Consider the following 15,502-nt stretch of genomic DNA (forward strand, 5'->3'; position numbering starts at 1 on the left):
TGAAGTATAGTTAAGAAGTGGCATTTTGACAAATGACATACATAATTATGTTCCTCTTAGCTCTATGTTTGAGCTAATATTTACAAGCAGCATCTTCCTTTATACATCATTCAATCATGTACATAACTTTATTTTCATTTTTATATTCTCTCAGGTAACAATGGTATTTCAGCCTCCGGACCCTTGCTTCAAGAGGAAGTCTCATGTCCTTTCTAGGTTTAGAATCGATCTCACCAGAGCAAATAGAATCTACCCAGTCTATCAGTTGATATGGAACAAAAACCTGCTGACAAAAAGAAGATGAAGCCAAAGTGGTTGAAAATGTGAAAAATGTTATTACTTGTTTTACATGGACGATGAGTACAGATATGGTTGATAATTTATTTTGCCGTGTGATGTTCCTGGTTAAATATATTGTTTCATGCATTGTGATATCCTAGCTACTGCCAATTTTTGGCCTTTATACCGAAAAGTAGAAAAAGAATGATAAGGATGATATTTCCGACAAATATTGTATAAAATCACTAAATCAATTCATAAAGCCATGTATACAATCCTAAGGCGTTAGAAAAAAGCAAATGATGCATGTTACTGTTATTAATCATTAATTTCACTATGTTTAAAGTATAATAAATAATAATCGTATTTAGTTATTTTAATGACATTCAAGTTACATGAAAATCAAATGATATATTGAATAATATAAATAAAATGTTAAGCACATGAAAAATTTATATGCTCCAGCAACAATATGTGGAAAAAGAATAAGCATAATTGTTTGCTGGCAAAAACTTGTGTGAGACGGTCTCACGGATCGTATTTGTGAGACAGATCTCTTATTTAGATTATCCATGAGAGAAAGTATTACTTTTATTGTGAATATCTGTAGGATTGACTCATCTCAAAGATTAAGATTTGTGAGACGATCTCACAAGACCCACTCTAATTTGCTTTTATTTAATAACGGTAAACACGGCTGACACCATGCGTGGTCAACATTGGGATTAAAGAATCATTAACCATTTTTAATCAAGATCTTGCCTTTTCCAACAACTGGGGGCAAATACATGCTGTATCTCATACAAGCACACTATTCTTTTGAATAAAAACTTACTAAAAAAATTATTAAAAAATCTTAGCATTGGATTTACACAAACAAAATAGCTCAAAATACAGTTCAGACATACGGTCGATAATGTAAAAGTTTAGTAGATTTGTTGTTATCTCAGATTAAATATTTTTTAAAAAAAAAAACCGATTTTTTGTACGGATATTATCGTTAATTAAAAATAAAATAAAATTGTATTTAAAAGAAGAAAAAGTCAAGTTGACAGACTCTGATACTCAACACAGCCCCCATTGTTGAGTCAAATTTCGGTAGCACCAGACAACGTTGTATAGTTTGGTTGGCACCGAGAGTTTTCACACATAATATCTACAAATTTGGTCACCAACCCACATATGATCTCCTCATTTCTGTCAAAAGATTGTATCAAGAAAGGTACTTTTTGCTGTCTCTTTTACTTAGCATCAAGAAGTTCCTTATAGATTCAAATTGTTGTAAATTTGTTTCCCCGACTGCTTCTAGTTACACTCCCTTGTTTCATTTTCGGTTACCTAATTATTTGTTGTAGAAAGAAAAAAAAAGATATCCCAATTGCTGTTGATTTTGTTAGGTATACTAACCTTTTTTCGATTTCGTTGATCATTTTTTCTTTCCTTTTCCTTTTCTTTCTGTAATTTTGGCATTCATCTGTTGCTCTCGTTGGATCCAAAAAATGGTTCTCTCTTTGAATCACTGACGAGTGTTCAGTTGATCACAGTTGAGTAAAGTTTTAGATTTTTGAATTTGGCTACTTGTGATCATGATCTGAATTTCCTTGGTTATTGGATTTGAGGCATGTAATTGCTTGAGTATGCCATTGTTTTTGGTGGGTTTTTTCTTAATCGTTTGCATTCATCAAGATGGTGTGATATTGAAGTTTTTGTTTATTTTTAATATTATTTAATGTTTTAAGGATAGTGATCTAGTTATCAGGTTCCAAAACTTGCAACCTTGACTCTCTTATAGGACAGTGAATTGTTATTTTGAAAATTGAATGATCAACTTTCTGAATGTGCCGTGCAGGTTGGAAGCTATAATTCAGCTTTTTTTAGCTCCTGTGAATTGGGAAAATGGCCGGTGAGTGGCACTGTGAAAAAAGAACTCTTTCTAAGTATGAATCTTTTCCGAGAGAGAATGAGAGTGTGCTCGAGAGTGGATGCCTCTCAATCATTGTTCTGGGTGCTTCTGGTGATCTTGCGAAAAAAAAGACATTTCCTGCACTCTTTAACCTTTACCGGCAGGTTACTGCAATTGAGATCTTGGTTCTGTTTTTAATTTTCTCATGAATGTATATACTTAATACATGGTTTGATATTTGCTTTTTTTCCAATAAAATTGCTTAGGCAGCAAATCAAAAGCATGCTGGTGTTTGGTTATTACTATTATTATTATTTCACTCATGGTGATTTTGGACTTAACTGACTGGAATATTCAGGGATTTTTGCAATCAAATGAAGTTCACATTTTTGGCTATGCAAGGACCAAGATTTCTGATGAAGAATTGAGAGATCGAATTCAAGGGTACGACATCTGCATTAATTACTGAAGGACATAATTTTTGTTTCAGAACATTTGTGCTCTGGTTCGTTGCATGTATACTTGGCAAGTCTGAAGCTGAGGATTGAAAACCTTGCACTTTTTTGCCTGATTCGAGTCGTTGATAATTCTACTATAAACATTTTATCTCGTTCCTGCTTGTATTTTATTCTGCTGCCAATAAATATACCTTTTTCTATAGATATCTTCCTGGAGGCAAAGAAAGAACAGAAGATGTTTCAAACTTTCTGCAGTTGGTAAGTGATTGCCGCTTGCTACATATTCATATGCGCATCCTTGAAGTATGTATTCTTACCACATGCGAATCTTTGTTTGACAATGTAGATTAAATATGTGAGTGGCACTTATGATGCTCCAGAAGGCTTTCAAGTGTTAGATGTAGCTATATCTGAGCATGAAATATCAAAAAACAGTACGGATGGATCATCTAGGAGGCTTTTCTATCTTGCACTTCCTCCATCTGTGTATCCACCAGTCTGTAAAATGATCAAGAAGTATGCCATGAATAAATGTAAGAATTTTTTGCATAAAAATAGTTTGATTTAGGGTGTTACTATGAATGACGTGGCCATGCGATTTGTGCAATATATCTGTACAAGTTTAGGCAACTTCTTAATATTTGATTAATGTATGATATACTAAGTACAAATTCATGTGACTCCTGTATATATATTTATGTGCAGCTCATCTTGGCGGATGGACTCGTATAGTTGTTGAGAAACCATTTGGAAAGGATTTGGCATCAGCTGAGGAACTGAGCTCACAGATTGGAGAATTATTTGAGGAATCACAAATTTATCGTATTGATCATTATTTGGGAAAGGAATTGGTGCAAAATTTGGTAATTTCTTACCTAAATCGTCTCATGTTATTATCACCCTGTTACTCAGTACACATATACTGCATGACACCAAAAAGGAAACATTTTATATCCACTTGTCTTTTAAATTTTTCAGCTGGTGCTTCGTTTTGCGAATCGTTTCTTTTTACCTCTTTGGAATCGCGACAACATTGCTAATGTTCAGGTTAGTGTCTTAGACTAGATGGTTGGGAATTTTTGTGGTTATTCCCAATTCACACAGATTAAAAATTCACTTTTTTTTATGCAGATAGTGTTTAGAGAAGATTTCGGAACTGAGGGTCGTGGTGGATATTTTGATCAGTACGGGTATGCTTTGAAATTCTGAGTGCTTTAATTGTGAAATTAAATCTTGATAAATGTATTTTTTTGTTATTGGTTACAATAATGTTGTATAATAAGCATTATTCTTTCAGTTTGTACCCACTTCCATAAAAAATGACTAATTTGTGTTTGTTACCTGTTTTGCTCGTTTGAACTTGGCAGCATTATCCGTGACATTATTCAGAACCACCTATTGCAGGCGAGTCTTGTTAATACTGATCGTATCCTCTTGAGTACTAATTCTTTGTAAAATTGTATTTTTCTTTTCTAAATTGTTGACCTCAAATGTGTCAATCATTATGTTTTTCTCATTTAATAGTGTCTTCCAATTTATCAAATCTCACTTGATTTTGCATTTTCATTAATAAGACGGGAAGATTTTTCTGGTATGACTGATTCTCTTTCAATTTTAAGGTTCTTTGCCTTGTTGCCATGGAGAAACCTGTTTCCACGAAGCCTGAGCATATCCGAGATGAGAAAGTGAAGGTGTGTAGGGTTATTATTGGCTCTTGTAAGATGCCTTGTATACAACTATTATTTGCTTGACTGCCTTAACCTTTCTACACAAGAAAGAATCCACAAGACACTGCTTTAGACTTTTGTTCTTGAACCTCGATTTGGCGGGTCTTTTCAGAGTTTCAGTGTCACTTATGTTTTAGTTGGAACTCAGGTTCTTCAATCTGTTGTTCCGATCAAAGATGAAGAGGTGGTGCTTGGACAATATGAAGGCTATAAGGATGATCCAACGGTTCCAGACAACTCAAATACTCCTACTTTTGCTTCAGTCATTCTACATATTCACAATGAACGATGGGAAGGTGAGACAGAGAGTTACTTTTGACATCATTTTACATCTTTCGTAAGATTAGAAGTTTACAACATTTAATCTGATCTGTTGTGAAATGACTCGCTGTAGGTGTGCCCTTTATACTAAAGGCTGGGAAAGCTTTAAATTCAAGAAAAGCGGAGATACGGGTTCAGTTCAAGGACGTTCCAGGGGACATATTTAAATGTAAGTACTTAAACCCATACCCCCATTGATCGCCATCTTCTGTTTGAATAAACCTGATGGGAAACTTTAATTGTAATAGGTCAAAAGCAAGGAAGGAATGAATTTGTAATTCGCTTACAACCTTCCGAGGCCATATACATGAAACTAACTGTAAGTGTAACTTGGTATTGAGTTTCATGGAACGCTCACTGAATCATGCTTTTTGTTTTTTCTTGTCTAGGTGAAGCAGCCCGGGTTGGAAATGTCCACTGCTCAGAGCGAATTAGATTTGTCCTATAACCAACGGTACCAAGGGGTTGTCATTCCCGAGGCTTATGAACGTCTGATACTTGACACGTACGGTTAAATAAGATAAACACTATGAATATTATGAGAAAGAAACTGAACACGTTTTTTAAAATTCGGTTAAATAATAAGTAATAACCGGGCACATGTTTATGTTTGACAGAATTAAAGGTGATCAACAGCATTTTGTCCGCAGAGATGAGCTGAAGGTAACAATAAAATACTTCACCCAACTTTTTTAGCACAACCATATTGAGAATTCTTGTCCGTTTTCAGGCTGCTTGGGAGATTTTTACGCCACTTCTGCACCGAGTAGATGATGGAGAGATCAAGTCACTTCCATACAAGCCCGGGAGCAGAGGCCCCGCTGAAGCAGACAAGCTGCTAGAAAAGGCAGGCTACGTTCAAACACATGGCTATATATGGATTCCCCCAACCTTGTAACCAAGTTTCCAAGCACAACCAGTGAGGATCACATTTTCGGGTCCTTGTCGTCGATTCACTTGGAATGTATCTGTAATGTATTATTATGTGTGATTTTGGCGCTTTTTACTTGTTGAATTGAGTAATACTCAAAGCTCGGCCTATCTATACTAAAATGTGATGAATGTTTTTATCCCGGAAATGCGATAAAATGGGAAAGCTTGATGGATTGTTATGTATGCGAAGCTTGCATGAGTATCACATTCAGTCCTTGTCGTGGGAACTTTGCTTCCTTCTACAGCTACGCTGGCTATCTACATCATGACCATAAATGGCATTTCTTCTCTTAGGGATATGACTCATGCATGTCAAAAGTCGGAACAAGCTGACAATTTCTAGACATATTTGTTGATGTATTTCGACCTTAGAGTATCAGTTATAAAGACATCGACTCAATAGCGTCATAGCGATGCATGCAATGAAAATCTCTATGCATCACAAGGACAAGTCCACGCATTCAAATCAACGACGCAAGTTTTGTCACCTCAACCACCTCAAAGCTCCAACTGTTAGGTTTATGAACTTTTAAGCTGCATGGATCTCCTTATGGGCATATTTATAGGTCGATTCATCGTCTTCGATACTCATACGCATATGCAGTCAACAGTAGAATACAACAAATAGAAACTATTTGTTTATGGTCTATGCTGCATGAGCAATATGAAATAATTTTTATAACATTTTAGAGTATGGTATCTCACCACAAGGATAATGTTAATTTCTTGTATGTTTGATGAAGTTATCCAGAGGCTGCCTCAAATAATAAACTCGGTGACTTATTGAGAACTGCCAAGCGAAAATAGTTTATTTTCCAATTAGTAAGCAAATTGTCCTCTGCACAAAAAGTCTGTATGTTCCACTTTCTAGTACCAAATTGTTTGTTTTCTTTACAATGAAGCACATCTTATTTTTGCGAAACATAGCTTCTCGATCGATAACGATCAGTAAAATGGGGTTGATTGAAGTATATGATAATCCATTACTTCTAAACAGGCTTGGGTTCTAATCAAGCCACAAACACTGTCCCTTACCATCACATTCGACCACCTATACTTTGAATCACAAAGCACTTGGGCCAAAATGTACAACATCTCACTTCATTTAAAGACGAACCAAAGAGTCTAAGTTTTACATTTTATTTTATTTTTAATAAAAGCTCAAACAAATACACATGAACTGATGAACTAGTGTATAAATTACTCCCATACACAGCCCAGATGCTACTAATATTGACGCAAAACTTGGAATCAAATAGTATGAAGCAACGGATTCAAAAATAGTGGGCTGTAGCCCAGCCCATTTTTTAATACTTAGTTAAAATAGTCCAGCCCAGCCCAGCAGCCCAGTTATACAAAATTTCAGCCAACATCAATTCTACATAATCTCTCCAACTCCTTTAGCGAGAGAAACAAGGCGCAATAGGACTCACCAAGAAATCGAATTGCTCATCCGGCAGGGCAACAATCCAGGTAAGAATCGGCTATACATGTTTGATTTTGTTTCTGATGGTTTCTCTGTGCGTGATTTGTGGTTTTTTGGTTGCTTTTTTTCTCTGTTGGCCATGACTTGTTTGATGAAATGCCGATCACCCTTCTTATTGTGCTATTGAAATTTGATTTGTGTGATACGCGTATATTGGATTAGATGAGCACGTGTCTTGCAGTCGCGTAACGGAATTGTTGGCTGTTGTGTAAACTTGGCTTCTGTTATTTAGATACTGGATTTTTTTTTACTATAACGGACACAATAATTGTTGGATGTAAATTCTTGCTATTTTCCTGCCAACAAATAACCGAGAGATATGGTAAGTCGAGCATTGTGACTGTAAATTATATTTATCACAGGTGCGGAAAGTCAAAGTGTTGAATGTTTTCCAGTTTTGCTCAATAGCATAATTGGTGGTTAACGAACAGAATAAGAGCGCAATGTCTAGAAGCTCATTGGCCTAAAAGAATTGCATACCAACAGATTGCCTATAAGACAACATCATTGTCCTGTATTTTGTTCCTTGTGTGGTATTAGTAGTGTTTTCTTTCTGTTTTTCTGGGAGTAAATCCACAAAATGTCATACTTTTCTTGCCGTCTTGCCTTCACTTGGTCTTTGGAAGAATATTATTTCAACTGTGATTTGGACCAAGAATTGAAGACTGAAAATTGTGCTTGTTGATAACTTACCTCATCACCTTGTTCATTTGTAATTTCTGGCAAACTTAATTAAGCACTTAAGATTCTTGAAAGATTCAACTTTCTTGGAAGATTTGGGTCACACTGTCCAGGAAAGCATTGCCTTTCAAGCCCCCCAAACTCTTATTCCTGGATCCGTCCATGTCCACTCTGTTGTTCTTTCTTCGAAAGATGTATGAATTCACCAAATACTGAGCAAGAATAAGTTAATTAGCAAAAGATACATACAATTTTACAAGATAATGGGCAATGAATAAGAGAATTGCATAACTGAAATAACGTCTGAGATTCTACTATTACAGGAAAAAAAAAAGACGATGAAGAAGAAGATGTTTAAACAACATCACAAAGCAGAGAAGATTTTAATTACCAGATATTAGAACCAATAATATAGAGAAAATTATAAGTATAAAACTAATCTAGAAATGATAATCGCCTGATATGAGGCCTGTCATTACCCCCTACATAGTAAATCAAAAATCAAACAATCATTAACAGCAGCAGCAACAACACTTTTATTTAAATTATAAAATTTGCTTTTATATATTGATTGATGCTGATTGTAATAATTTATTAGAAATATAGTTGATTATGTGAATTTATATTTGATAATTTATAAGAACTGAATAAATAATTGTAACAAATTTTTGACAAAGTTCAACAGAAGGAAGTGAAACTTAATAAAATGGAAAGTAGTTTTTACAAAGTCATAAAAACAGTTTGATTTTTTTTTTTTTGCGAAGTCGTAAATTGCCGACAGGCGGCACATGCACGCTTACTTCGATTGTAAAAAAGTTTACCATGCACATTGTCTTATGTGGCTCTCAGGGTTATTCTCGCAGGTTGTTGAGTTCTAATCCACCCAATCATATAGTCACTCAGTGAATCTATACAACTTGGTGTAATGACTTCGCCATTTGTTCCAACACTTGCATGAATGTTTCCACATCAAATTGGAAATCATAGGTCATGTTGAGATAGGATCACTTACATGCACATTAAGGTGGTTTTACATTAGTTGATCTGGCCCTATGATGTTTTAAAATATGGGCCTATTATTATTTGGGCTTCGAAACTGAGGGACTTGTTTAAGGCCCAGTCCACTAAGAACAACCACCGACTCTACCCGGTTATCTAAGGTGCTATTTCTTTCTAGGGTTCAAGGGGTTGATTTTTCAGACAAGAAGAGTAAGAGAGATGGAAAACGGAGGCAACGAAATACCTGAAAACGCCAATGAACGTATGTGAATCTTCTTAGCTGTTGTTTACACATGCAATTTCAGATTTTAGCCGTTTATATTTTGTTGAGATTGCTTATTTTTTAATCAATCTTTTTCTGGTGAAAATTTCAGATTGCCCAGGGCCTCAATCTGAATCAGCTGGAAAATCTGATTCTTGTGAAGGATGCCCTAATCAGGAGGCTTGCGCTACTGCTCCGAAAGGACCCGACCCAGGTATAAATTATTTATTTGAGTTTATAAGTTGTATCTAATTTGTTGGATCTGATTTTTGTGGTATTGGATCTCTTTTAATAGTGAGTACCATTAAAATCAATGTCTGGGTTTTCTCCATAATCATAGAGATGCTAAAATATGAAAAAGACCATCCTTTTTGTGTTGTGTTCTGACTGGTTAGTTATATATTCCTGTAGTTATCGAATTTGTGCTTTTAATTTACTCTTGACATTTTATCTGCAGACTTGGTTTCTATAGCAGAAAGAATGGCAACAGTAAAACACAAAATTCTGGTGTTATCCGGCAAGGGTGGAGTTGGGAAGAGTACATTCTCAGCTCAACTTTCTTTTGCCTTAGCTGGTATGGATTATCAGGTAGGTCTTCTTGATATTGATATTTGCGGTCCAAGCACCCCGAAGATGCTCGGTCTTGAAGGGCAACAGATTCATCAGAGTAACCTTGGTTGGTCTCCTGTTTACGTTGAGTCTAACCTTGGGGTCATGTCTATCGGTTTCATGCTCCCCGACGCTGATGAGGCTGTCGTATGGAGAGGGCCACGAAAGAATGGACTCATCAAGCAATTCCTGAAGGATGTGTACTGGGGTGAGCTTGATTTTCTTGTAGTCGATGCACCACCTGGGACCTCAGATGAGCATATTTCAGTTGTCCAGTTCCTTAAGGCAACCGGAATAGATGGTGCCATTATAGTTACCACTCCACAACAGGTATCTCTTATAGATGTGAGGAAAGAAGTCAGCTTCTGCAGGAAAGTTGAGCTACCGATTATTGGAGTCGTGGAGAATATGAGTGGTTTGTGTCAACCATTGTCGGATCTCAGATTCTTGAGCCTGACAGATGCTGGCGAGCAAAAAGACATGACTGAGTGGGCTATGATGTACTTGAAGGAGAAGGCACCAGAAATGCTGAATTTGTTCGCTTTTAGTGAAGTTTTTGACAGTAGTGCTGGTGGTGGCGCAAAAATGTGTCGAGACATGGGGGTTCCCTTTCTTGGAAAGGTACCCTTGGACCCTCAGCTGTGTAAAGCTGCAGAAGAAGGAAGATCTTGCTTTGATGATGGTAAATGTCATGTAAGTGCTCCCGCCTTGAAGGCGATTGTGGAGAAGGTGTTGTCGGAAGTGAAGGCGTCAAGAATGGAGGATGTGGCATAGATGCGTGATGTGAGTTATTATCAGGGGGAGGACTGAGGAGTGTGTCCTGTAGATGATCAAATTTTCAATTTTTTTTATAACAGTCAGTGAATGTTATGTTCCAGAATTATGTTTCATTTATGTTCCCGAAATGAATAATTACATATGGAAATACTGGAATAACTTTCTTCGACAATGGCTACTTTGTTAGTACAAGTTTATTTTGTTTTTGTTTCAATTTCTCATCAACCAAGCCCAGTTCGGTTGGGGTTGATTTGCCATATCTCTATATTGATGTACCATAAACGAGGTTGGCTCGAAATATTCAACATATTGGCGCATAATTCGAAAATAAAAGTTAGAAATATATTTATATTATTTTGATAAAATACTAAAATTTGTGAGGAATAAACAATATAATTTTTACAGCCCTGATTGTCTACGATACTGAATGTAACACGCCGAGTTAGTAATTCTTTTTGAGAGACGAGTTGGTGATATTCATGAAATCTGAACAAAGGGTGGTGTTAGACTTACTTTTTACCTTTCAACTATGAGCTGAAATTAGAAAACACAAGACCGTGTAGTGGTAGTACATAGTTTTTGAGAGGATCACATGCATTTTAGTGGCATGCATCATATTTCATTTCATCACTGCAAAGTCAAAAGGTGGTCTGGTCTTTCACGTGCTTCCATATCGCAGTTATGACATTAAAATGACACATTCATATATATATATATATGCGACAAACTTTCCAGGAGGTAACTTGTGAATTCTAATTATATATTCCTTCTTTAATGTCTCCAAAAGGAATTAATACCCTTGAAAACATTGCGCATGCATGACAAACAGATATCTGAGTTTTACTTGGCATCAGAAAATTTATCCGTGGCGATGAGAACATTTGAGCAACATTAAAATAAAATTGAAATTTGATAAAATAGATTAAAAACGAAATTTGAGGTGGTCGAAGGAGTCGACAAACTAGTAAATAATTCTTTAACCGGTGGAGGATGAATATATCTATTGAGATCTGTCACCGCCCTGTCCTTTTGTAACGTGCTACTTTTACTATAATTAAGTGATTAGGCCTTATTCGTTATCTTCAACAGATACCTAGTTTCTTATAATAAATTTTGCTGTTATGTCTACGCTATTAGTTAAATAGAGATTAAATATTTAGGTCTAGTTTGGATACGTAACTTTAAAAAACATTGTTTTAAAAATTAGAAACAGAAACTTAGAAAACATAAATTTTAACTTTTAAAAAAACACTTTTTTTTATTTGAGTGGAGATCACATGATTTTAGATTGATCTTTAATCAGGATATTGCGCATGAAGCGTAAAAATAATTGAAATTTCCCACTATATCAAAACTTTATTAATTAATTAAGCACCAAAAGAATAATCGATTGCAACAAGGAATCATTCTCCTACAAGATTTTTGTCTTCTGTCCATTCCACTGTGAACTGTCTAATTTTTTTTTTTAAATAATAATAATTCTTTTGATGGTTTTTCCGTACGTGGGTCGTGCTTCTTTAATTAGAACAATAATGTTTCATTCTTTATTGTCTCCCTCGAATCGCCAATGTTGATATAGTTAATTATTGTTTACATCTCTCTGATTCCATTCTAACTTGTAATAATTGCTACCGCTGGTAGTTTAACTGTATGTAATTGTGTTTTAGGTTGCTCACAATAATGGTTGGCTTTTATTTATGCTATTTCTATTATGGTGTTAGAATCTTGATAATAAGACTTTACTCTCGTAAAAATACCATATCATCTAATATAATATACGCCAAATTTATGCATATAATCCGGGAGGACTTCATAAGAAAATAGTGAATTTCTTAAGCAATTCACTATTTTCTATATTAAACTCTGAAAAACAATGGGTGTTTTTTCAGTTTTTGTCTCACTGAAATGATTTTGACCGTAGAATCTGGATATCATTATTTTTGTATCAAAAACTAAAAAAGCTGAATTCTCCGATTTGACCAAGGAATCTTGGTGTTGAAAACAAAGAGGTGGGGTGAGGCTTTACTGCTCTCAGCTCTTTGTTGTTGAAAAGTTGAAATCCCTTTTTTTTCCCTCTAAAATGCCTCCTCCCTCGTTCTTCCCTCTACGGTGGGAAAGCACCGGAGATCACTGGTGGTACGCTTCTCCGATTGATTGGGCGGCTGCCAATGGACACTACGACGTGGTCCGGGAACTTCTCCTCCTGGACGGCAACCACTTTATCAAACTCACCTCCCTTCGCAGGATCCGCCGCCTTGAGACAGTATGGGACGATGAAGAGCAGTTCCACGATGTCGCAAAGTGCCGGTCCCAGGTTGCGAGAAAGCTTCTTTCCGAGTGTGAAATCAAGAAAGGGAAAAACTCTCTGATAGGAGCTGGTTATGGAGGATGGCTTTTGTACACCGCTGCCTCCGCGGGAGACTTGGTGTTTGTTCAAGAATTGCTTCAAAGGGACCCCCTTTTGGTGTTCGGAGAGGGCGAATATGGCGTGACTGATATCTTATACGCTGCTGCAAGAAGCAAGGATTCTGAGGTTTTTAAGGTTGTTTATGATTTTGCTGCGTTCCCGAGGTTCTCCGGGGTGGCGGAGGAACAAGCTGGGGAGATCCCTTCTGCTTATAAGTTGGAAATCATGAATAGAGCTCTTCACGCTGCAGCAAGAGGAGGGAATTTGAAGCTGATGCAGGAGATTCTTTGCAATTCCTCGGATGACCCATTGGCCTATCGAGATATTCATGGAGCAACCATCTTACATGCTGCAGCAGCCAGAGGTCAAGTTGAGGTAAGAATTCGATTTTGATTCTGTCTTTCTTTAGGTTTTTGTGATTTGGATACATTTTTCTTGAATCCTTGGTGGCGATTTCCTGTCTTGTGCTAAAAACTGAGTCTAAATATGAATTCAGGTAGTTAAGAATCTTACATCATCGTACCTGGATATCACCAACTCCACAGACAACCACGGCAATACAGCGTTGCACCTGGCGGCGCACACAGGTCATTTAGCTGTGGTTGAAGCTTTAATTCTTTCATCGCCATCACTAATCGAAGCCAGAAACAATGCCGGTGAAACATTTCTTCACTCGGTTGTCACGGGTTTTCAAACTCCTGGATTTCGGAGATTAGATCGCCAGATGGAACTCATGAAACACTTGTTAAGTGGGAATATTTTCAAGATTGAACAGATAATTAACGCCGTTAGTAATGATGGTAGTACTGCTCTTCATCTGTCCATTACAGGGAACATTGATTCTGATCTTGTGGAGTTGTTAATGAATGTGAGCTGCATTGACGTAAATATTCGTGATAATAATGGCATGACTCCCCTTGATATTCTGCGGCAACGGCCTTGTTCTGCGTCGACTGAACTAATAAACAGGCATTTGGTATCAGTTGGTGGGATTTTTAGTTCTCAAGATTACTCTGCAAGAAAAGCGATTGCATCCCACATAAAGAGGCAAAGTATTGGCAACAGTCCAGGCACTTCCTTCACCATTAGTGACACTGAAATGTTCTTGTACACAGGCATGGACAGTGCATCAGATGGTGGTAGCCGCAGTGTGGAACGAAACACGTATTTGTCTGAAGTAAGTCTACAAAACTCGAAGGCTGTAAATCATGGCTCAGCTGAAAAGGTGAAGTGTTTCCTCTATTGGTCCAAGTTGAAAAGAAAGAAAACATCAGACCGGCTCAAGAAATTGGTGGATGCAACCTATGCAAGTGCTTCAGAAGGGGTCCCAACCCCGTTGAGGCAAAGATTTTCGAAGCCATCATCACTTCCTAACAACAAACGAGCACTTTCTGTGAGGAGCAGCGTACCGAGCCCAACAGCAAGGAAGAAACTAGCTTCAGGGATGGTGAATGGTGAAATGCAGGCTGTTTCTCTTAGACCGCATTCAAGTTTGTTCTCTAAATTGTCATCAGCTTCACAAAGTTCTGTCGATGAAGCAAAAGAAGGCCAGATTGATAATGCTATTTCGAAACTGACCGTGGGGACGAAAAACTCGATCCACAAACATGGTTCCGTCAACAAGAGGTTGACGAATCAGTACTTGTGCTTTGGTGCTCCAAGACGTTCCTTCGAGCCTCGCGTGGCTGTTCCACATACGCCATACGATGTTTATGAAAGAACTGTCTCCACAACATCTTGATCAGGGATATGAAAGCTGCTGATGTTATAACTTATAACAAACATATGTACAGAATTCGGAGATAAATATGCGTGTTGATGATGAGATGTGTTGTTTGTTTGTTGAAATTAACCAGTGTTGCGCACTTTATGGTGAGCAAAAATGCACCTTTTGAAATTTGAATGGTATATTCAGAGTTTAGCCTCTTATCCTGTAAACTAAAATTTTACTAAATTTTGTCATGTAAAAACCATAGTTGTTATCCATGCAACTAGCAACTTTGAGTCTGTTACTTATCGCACGTTTTTAACACCAGTAGATTTCATAAAATGCACACCCCCCACCATATTAACTATATTTAATTAAAGTTAAGGTCCTATATTAACTAAATTTTAATTATGCAACTTATTTATCTATAAATCAATCTTATTTTTATCTATATTTTAAAAAATATAGATAGTTTGTCACTCCTTATAAAAAAATATGTAAAAAAATATAACAAATTTAATATAAACAATCTTGCTAAATAGTAAATCCCCTTGTAAAAATAAACTAAAATGACATTCCATGCTAAAATTTACTTTAGGAGGTGCTCGTGGACTGAGGATGAGAGATATTATGATTGGGCCGAATACGGGATGTTTTCTCGAAACACTTCTCCGGCCCATTAAAGATTAAGCCCCGATTAAATGGACCATTTGGATTCAGAAACGAATTGTAGAACTCGATGATCCGTACTTGGTATTTTTTTTAAATTTTCATTTAATAATTTTATTTTAATTTGTCAACATGTTAAAATATGATAAATTTTGAACATCGATGAGGTGAATACTCATCTATTAGATATATTCTAAGGTACAGTTTGGTACATAGGATATGATAAGTAAGGGATATACAGTCTAAGGATAAATCAAGGATAAATATAATGATAAAATAATAT

The 15,502-nt window shown here is 36.4% G+C and overlaps 3 protein-coding genes across 5 annotated transcripts; all 3 read left to right on the forward strand.

Moving 5' to 3' along the window:
* The first annotated feature begins 1,343 nt into the window (after positions 1–1,343).
* On the forward strand, positions 1,344–5,794 carry LOC140806357 (glucose-6-phosphate 1-dehydrogenase, cytoplasmic isoform-like). 3 transcript variants are annotated; one of them, XM_073162966.1, is made up of 16 exons: positions 1,344–1,501; positions 2,129–2,346; positions 2,541–2,626; positions 2,844–2,898; positions 2,987–3,173; positions 3,346–3,503; positions 3,619–3,687; positions 3,772–3,830; positions 4,008–4,044; positions 4,260–4,331; positions 4,516–4,663; positions 4,762–4,857; positions 4,937–5,007; positions 5,078–5,193; positions 5,306–5,351; positions 5,419–5,794. In XM_073162966.1, exons 2-16 carry the CDS (start codon positions 2,176–2,178, stop codon positions 5,584–5,586), a joined length of 1,539 nt encoding a protein of 512 aa, XP_073019067.1. In that variant the 5' UTR covers positions 1,344–1,501; positions 2,129–2,175; the 3' UTR covers positions 5,587–5,794. The 3 variants fall into 3 exon arrangements, with proteins under 3 accessions (XP_073019067.1, XP_073019069.1, XP_073019068.1); XM_073162968.1 differs by lacking the exon at positions 1,344–1,501 and adding an exon at positions 1,542–1,676; XM_073162967.1 differs by lacking the exon at positions 1,344–1,501 and adding an exon at positions 1,700–1,822.
* Positions 5,795–7,044: 1,250 nt separating this feature from the next.
* LOC140806358 (cytosolic Fe-S cluster assembly factor NBP35-like) lies at positions 7,045–10,632 on the forward strand. The gene is made up of 4 exons (XM_073162970.1): positions 7,045–7,094; positions 8,966–9,049; positions 9,162–9,263; positions 9,507–10,632. Exons 2-4 carry the CDS (start codon positions 9,007–9,009, stop codon positions 10,430–10,432), a joined length of 1,071 nt encoding a protein of 356 aa, XP_073019071.1. The 5' UTR covers positions 7,045–7,094; positions 8,966–9,006; the 3' UTR covers positions 10,433–10,632.
* Positions 10,633–12,301: 1,669 nt separating this feature from the next.
* Positions 12,302–14,766, forward strand: LOC140806359 (uncharacterized). Its single transcript, XM_073162971.1, has 2 exons — positions 12,302–13,217; positions 13,339–14,766. The coding sequence occupies exons 1-2, from the start codon at positions 12,516–12,518 to the stop codon at positions 14,581–14,583; spliced, it is 1,947 nt and encodes a 648-aa protein (XP_073019072.1). The 5' UTR covers positions 12,302–12,515; the 3' UTR covers positions 14,584–14,766.
* Positions 14,767–15,502: the final 736 nt, after the last annotated feature.

Source organism: Primulina eburnea, chromosome 11, assembly GCF_022965805.1.
Source record: "Primulina eburnea isolate SZY01 chromosome 11, ASM2296580v1, whole genome shotgun sequence".
NCBI classification, from domain to species: domain Eukaryota; kingdom Viridiplantae; phylum Streptophyta; class Magnoliopsida; order Lamiales; family Gesneriaceae; genus Primulina; species Primulina eburnea.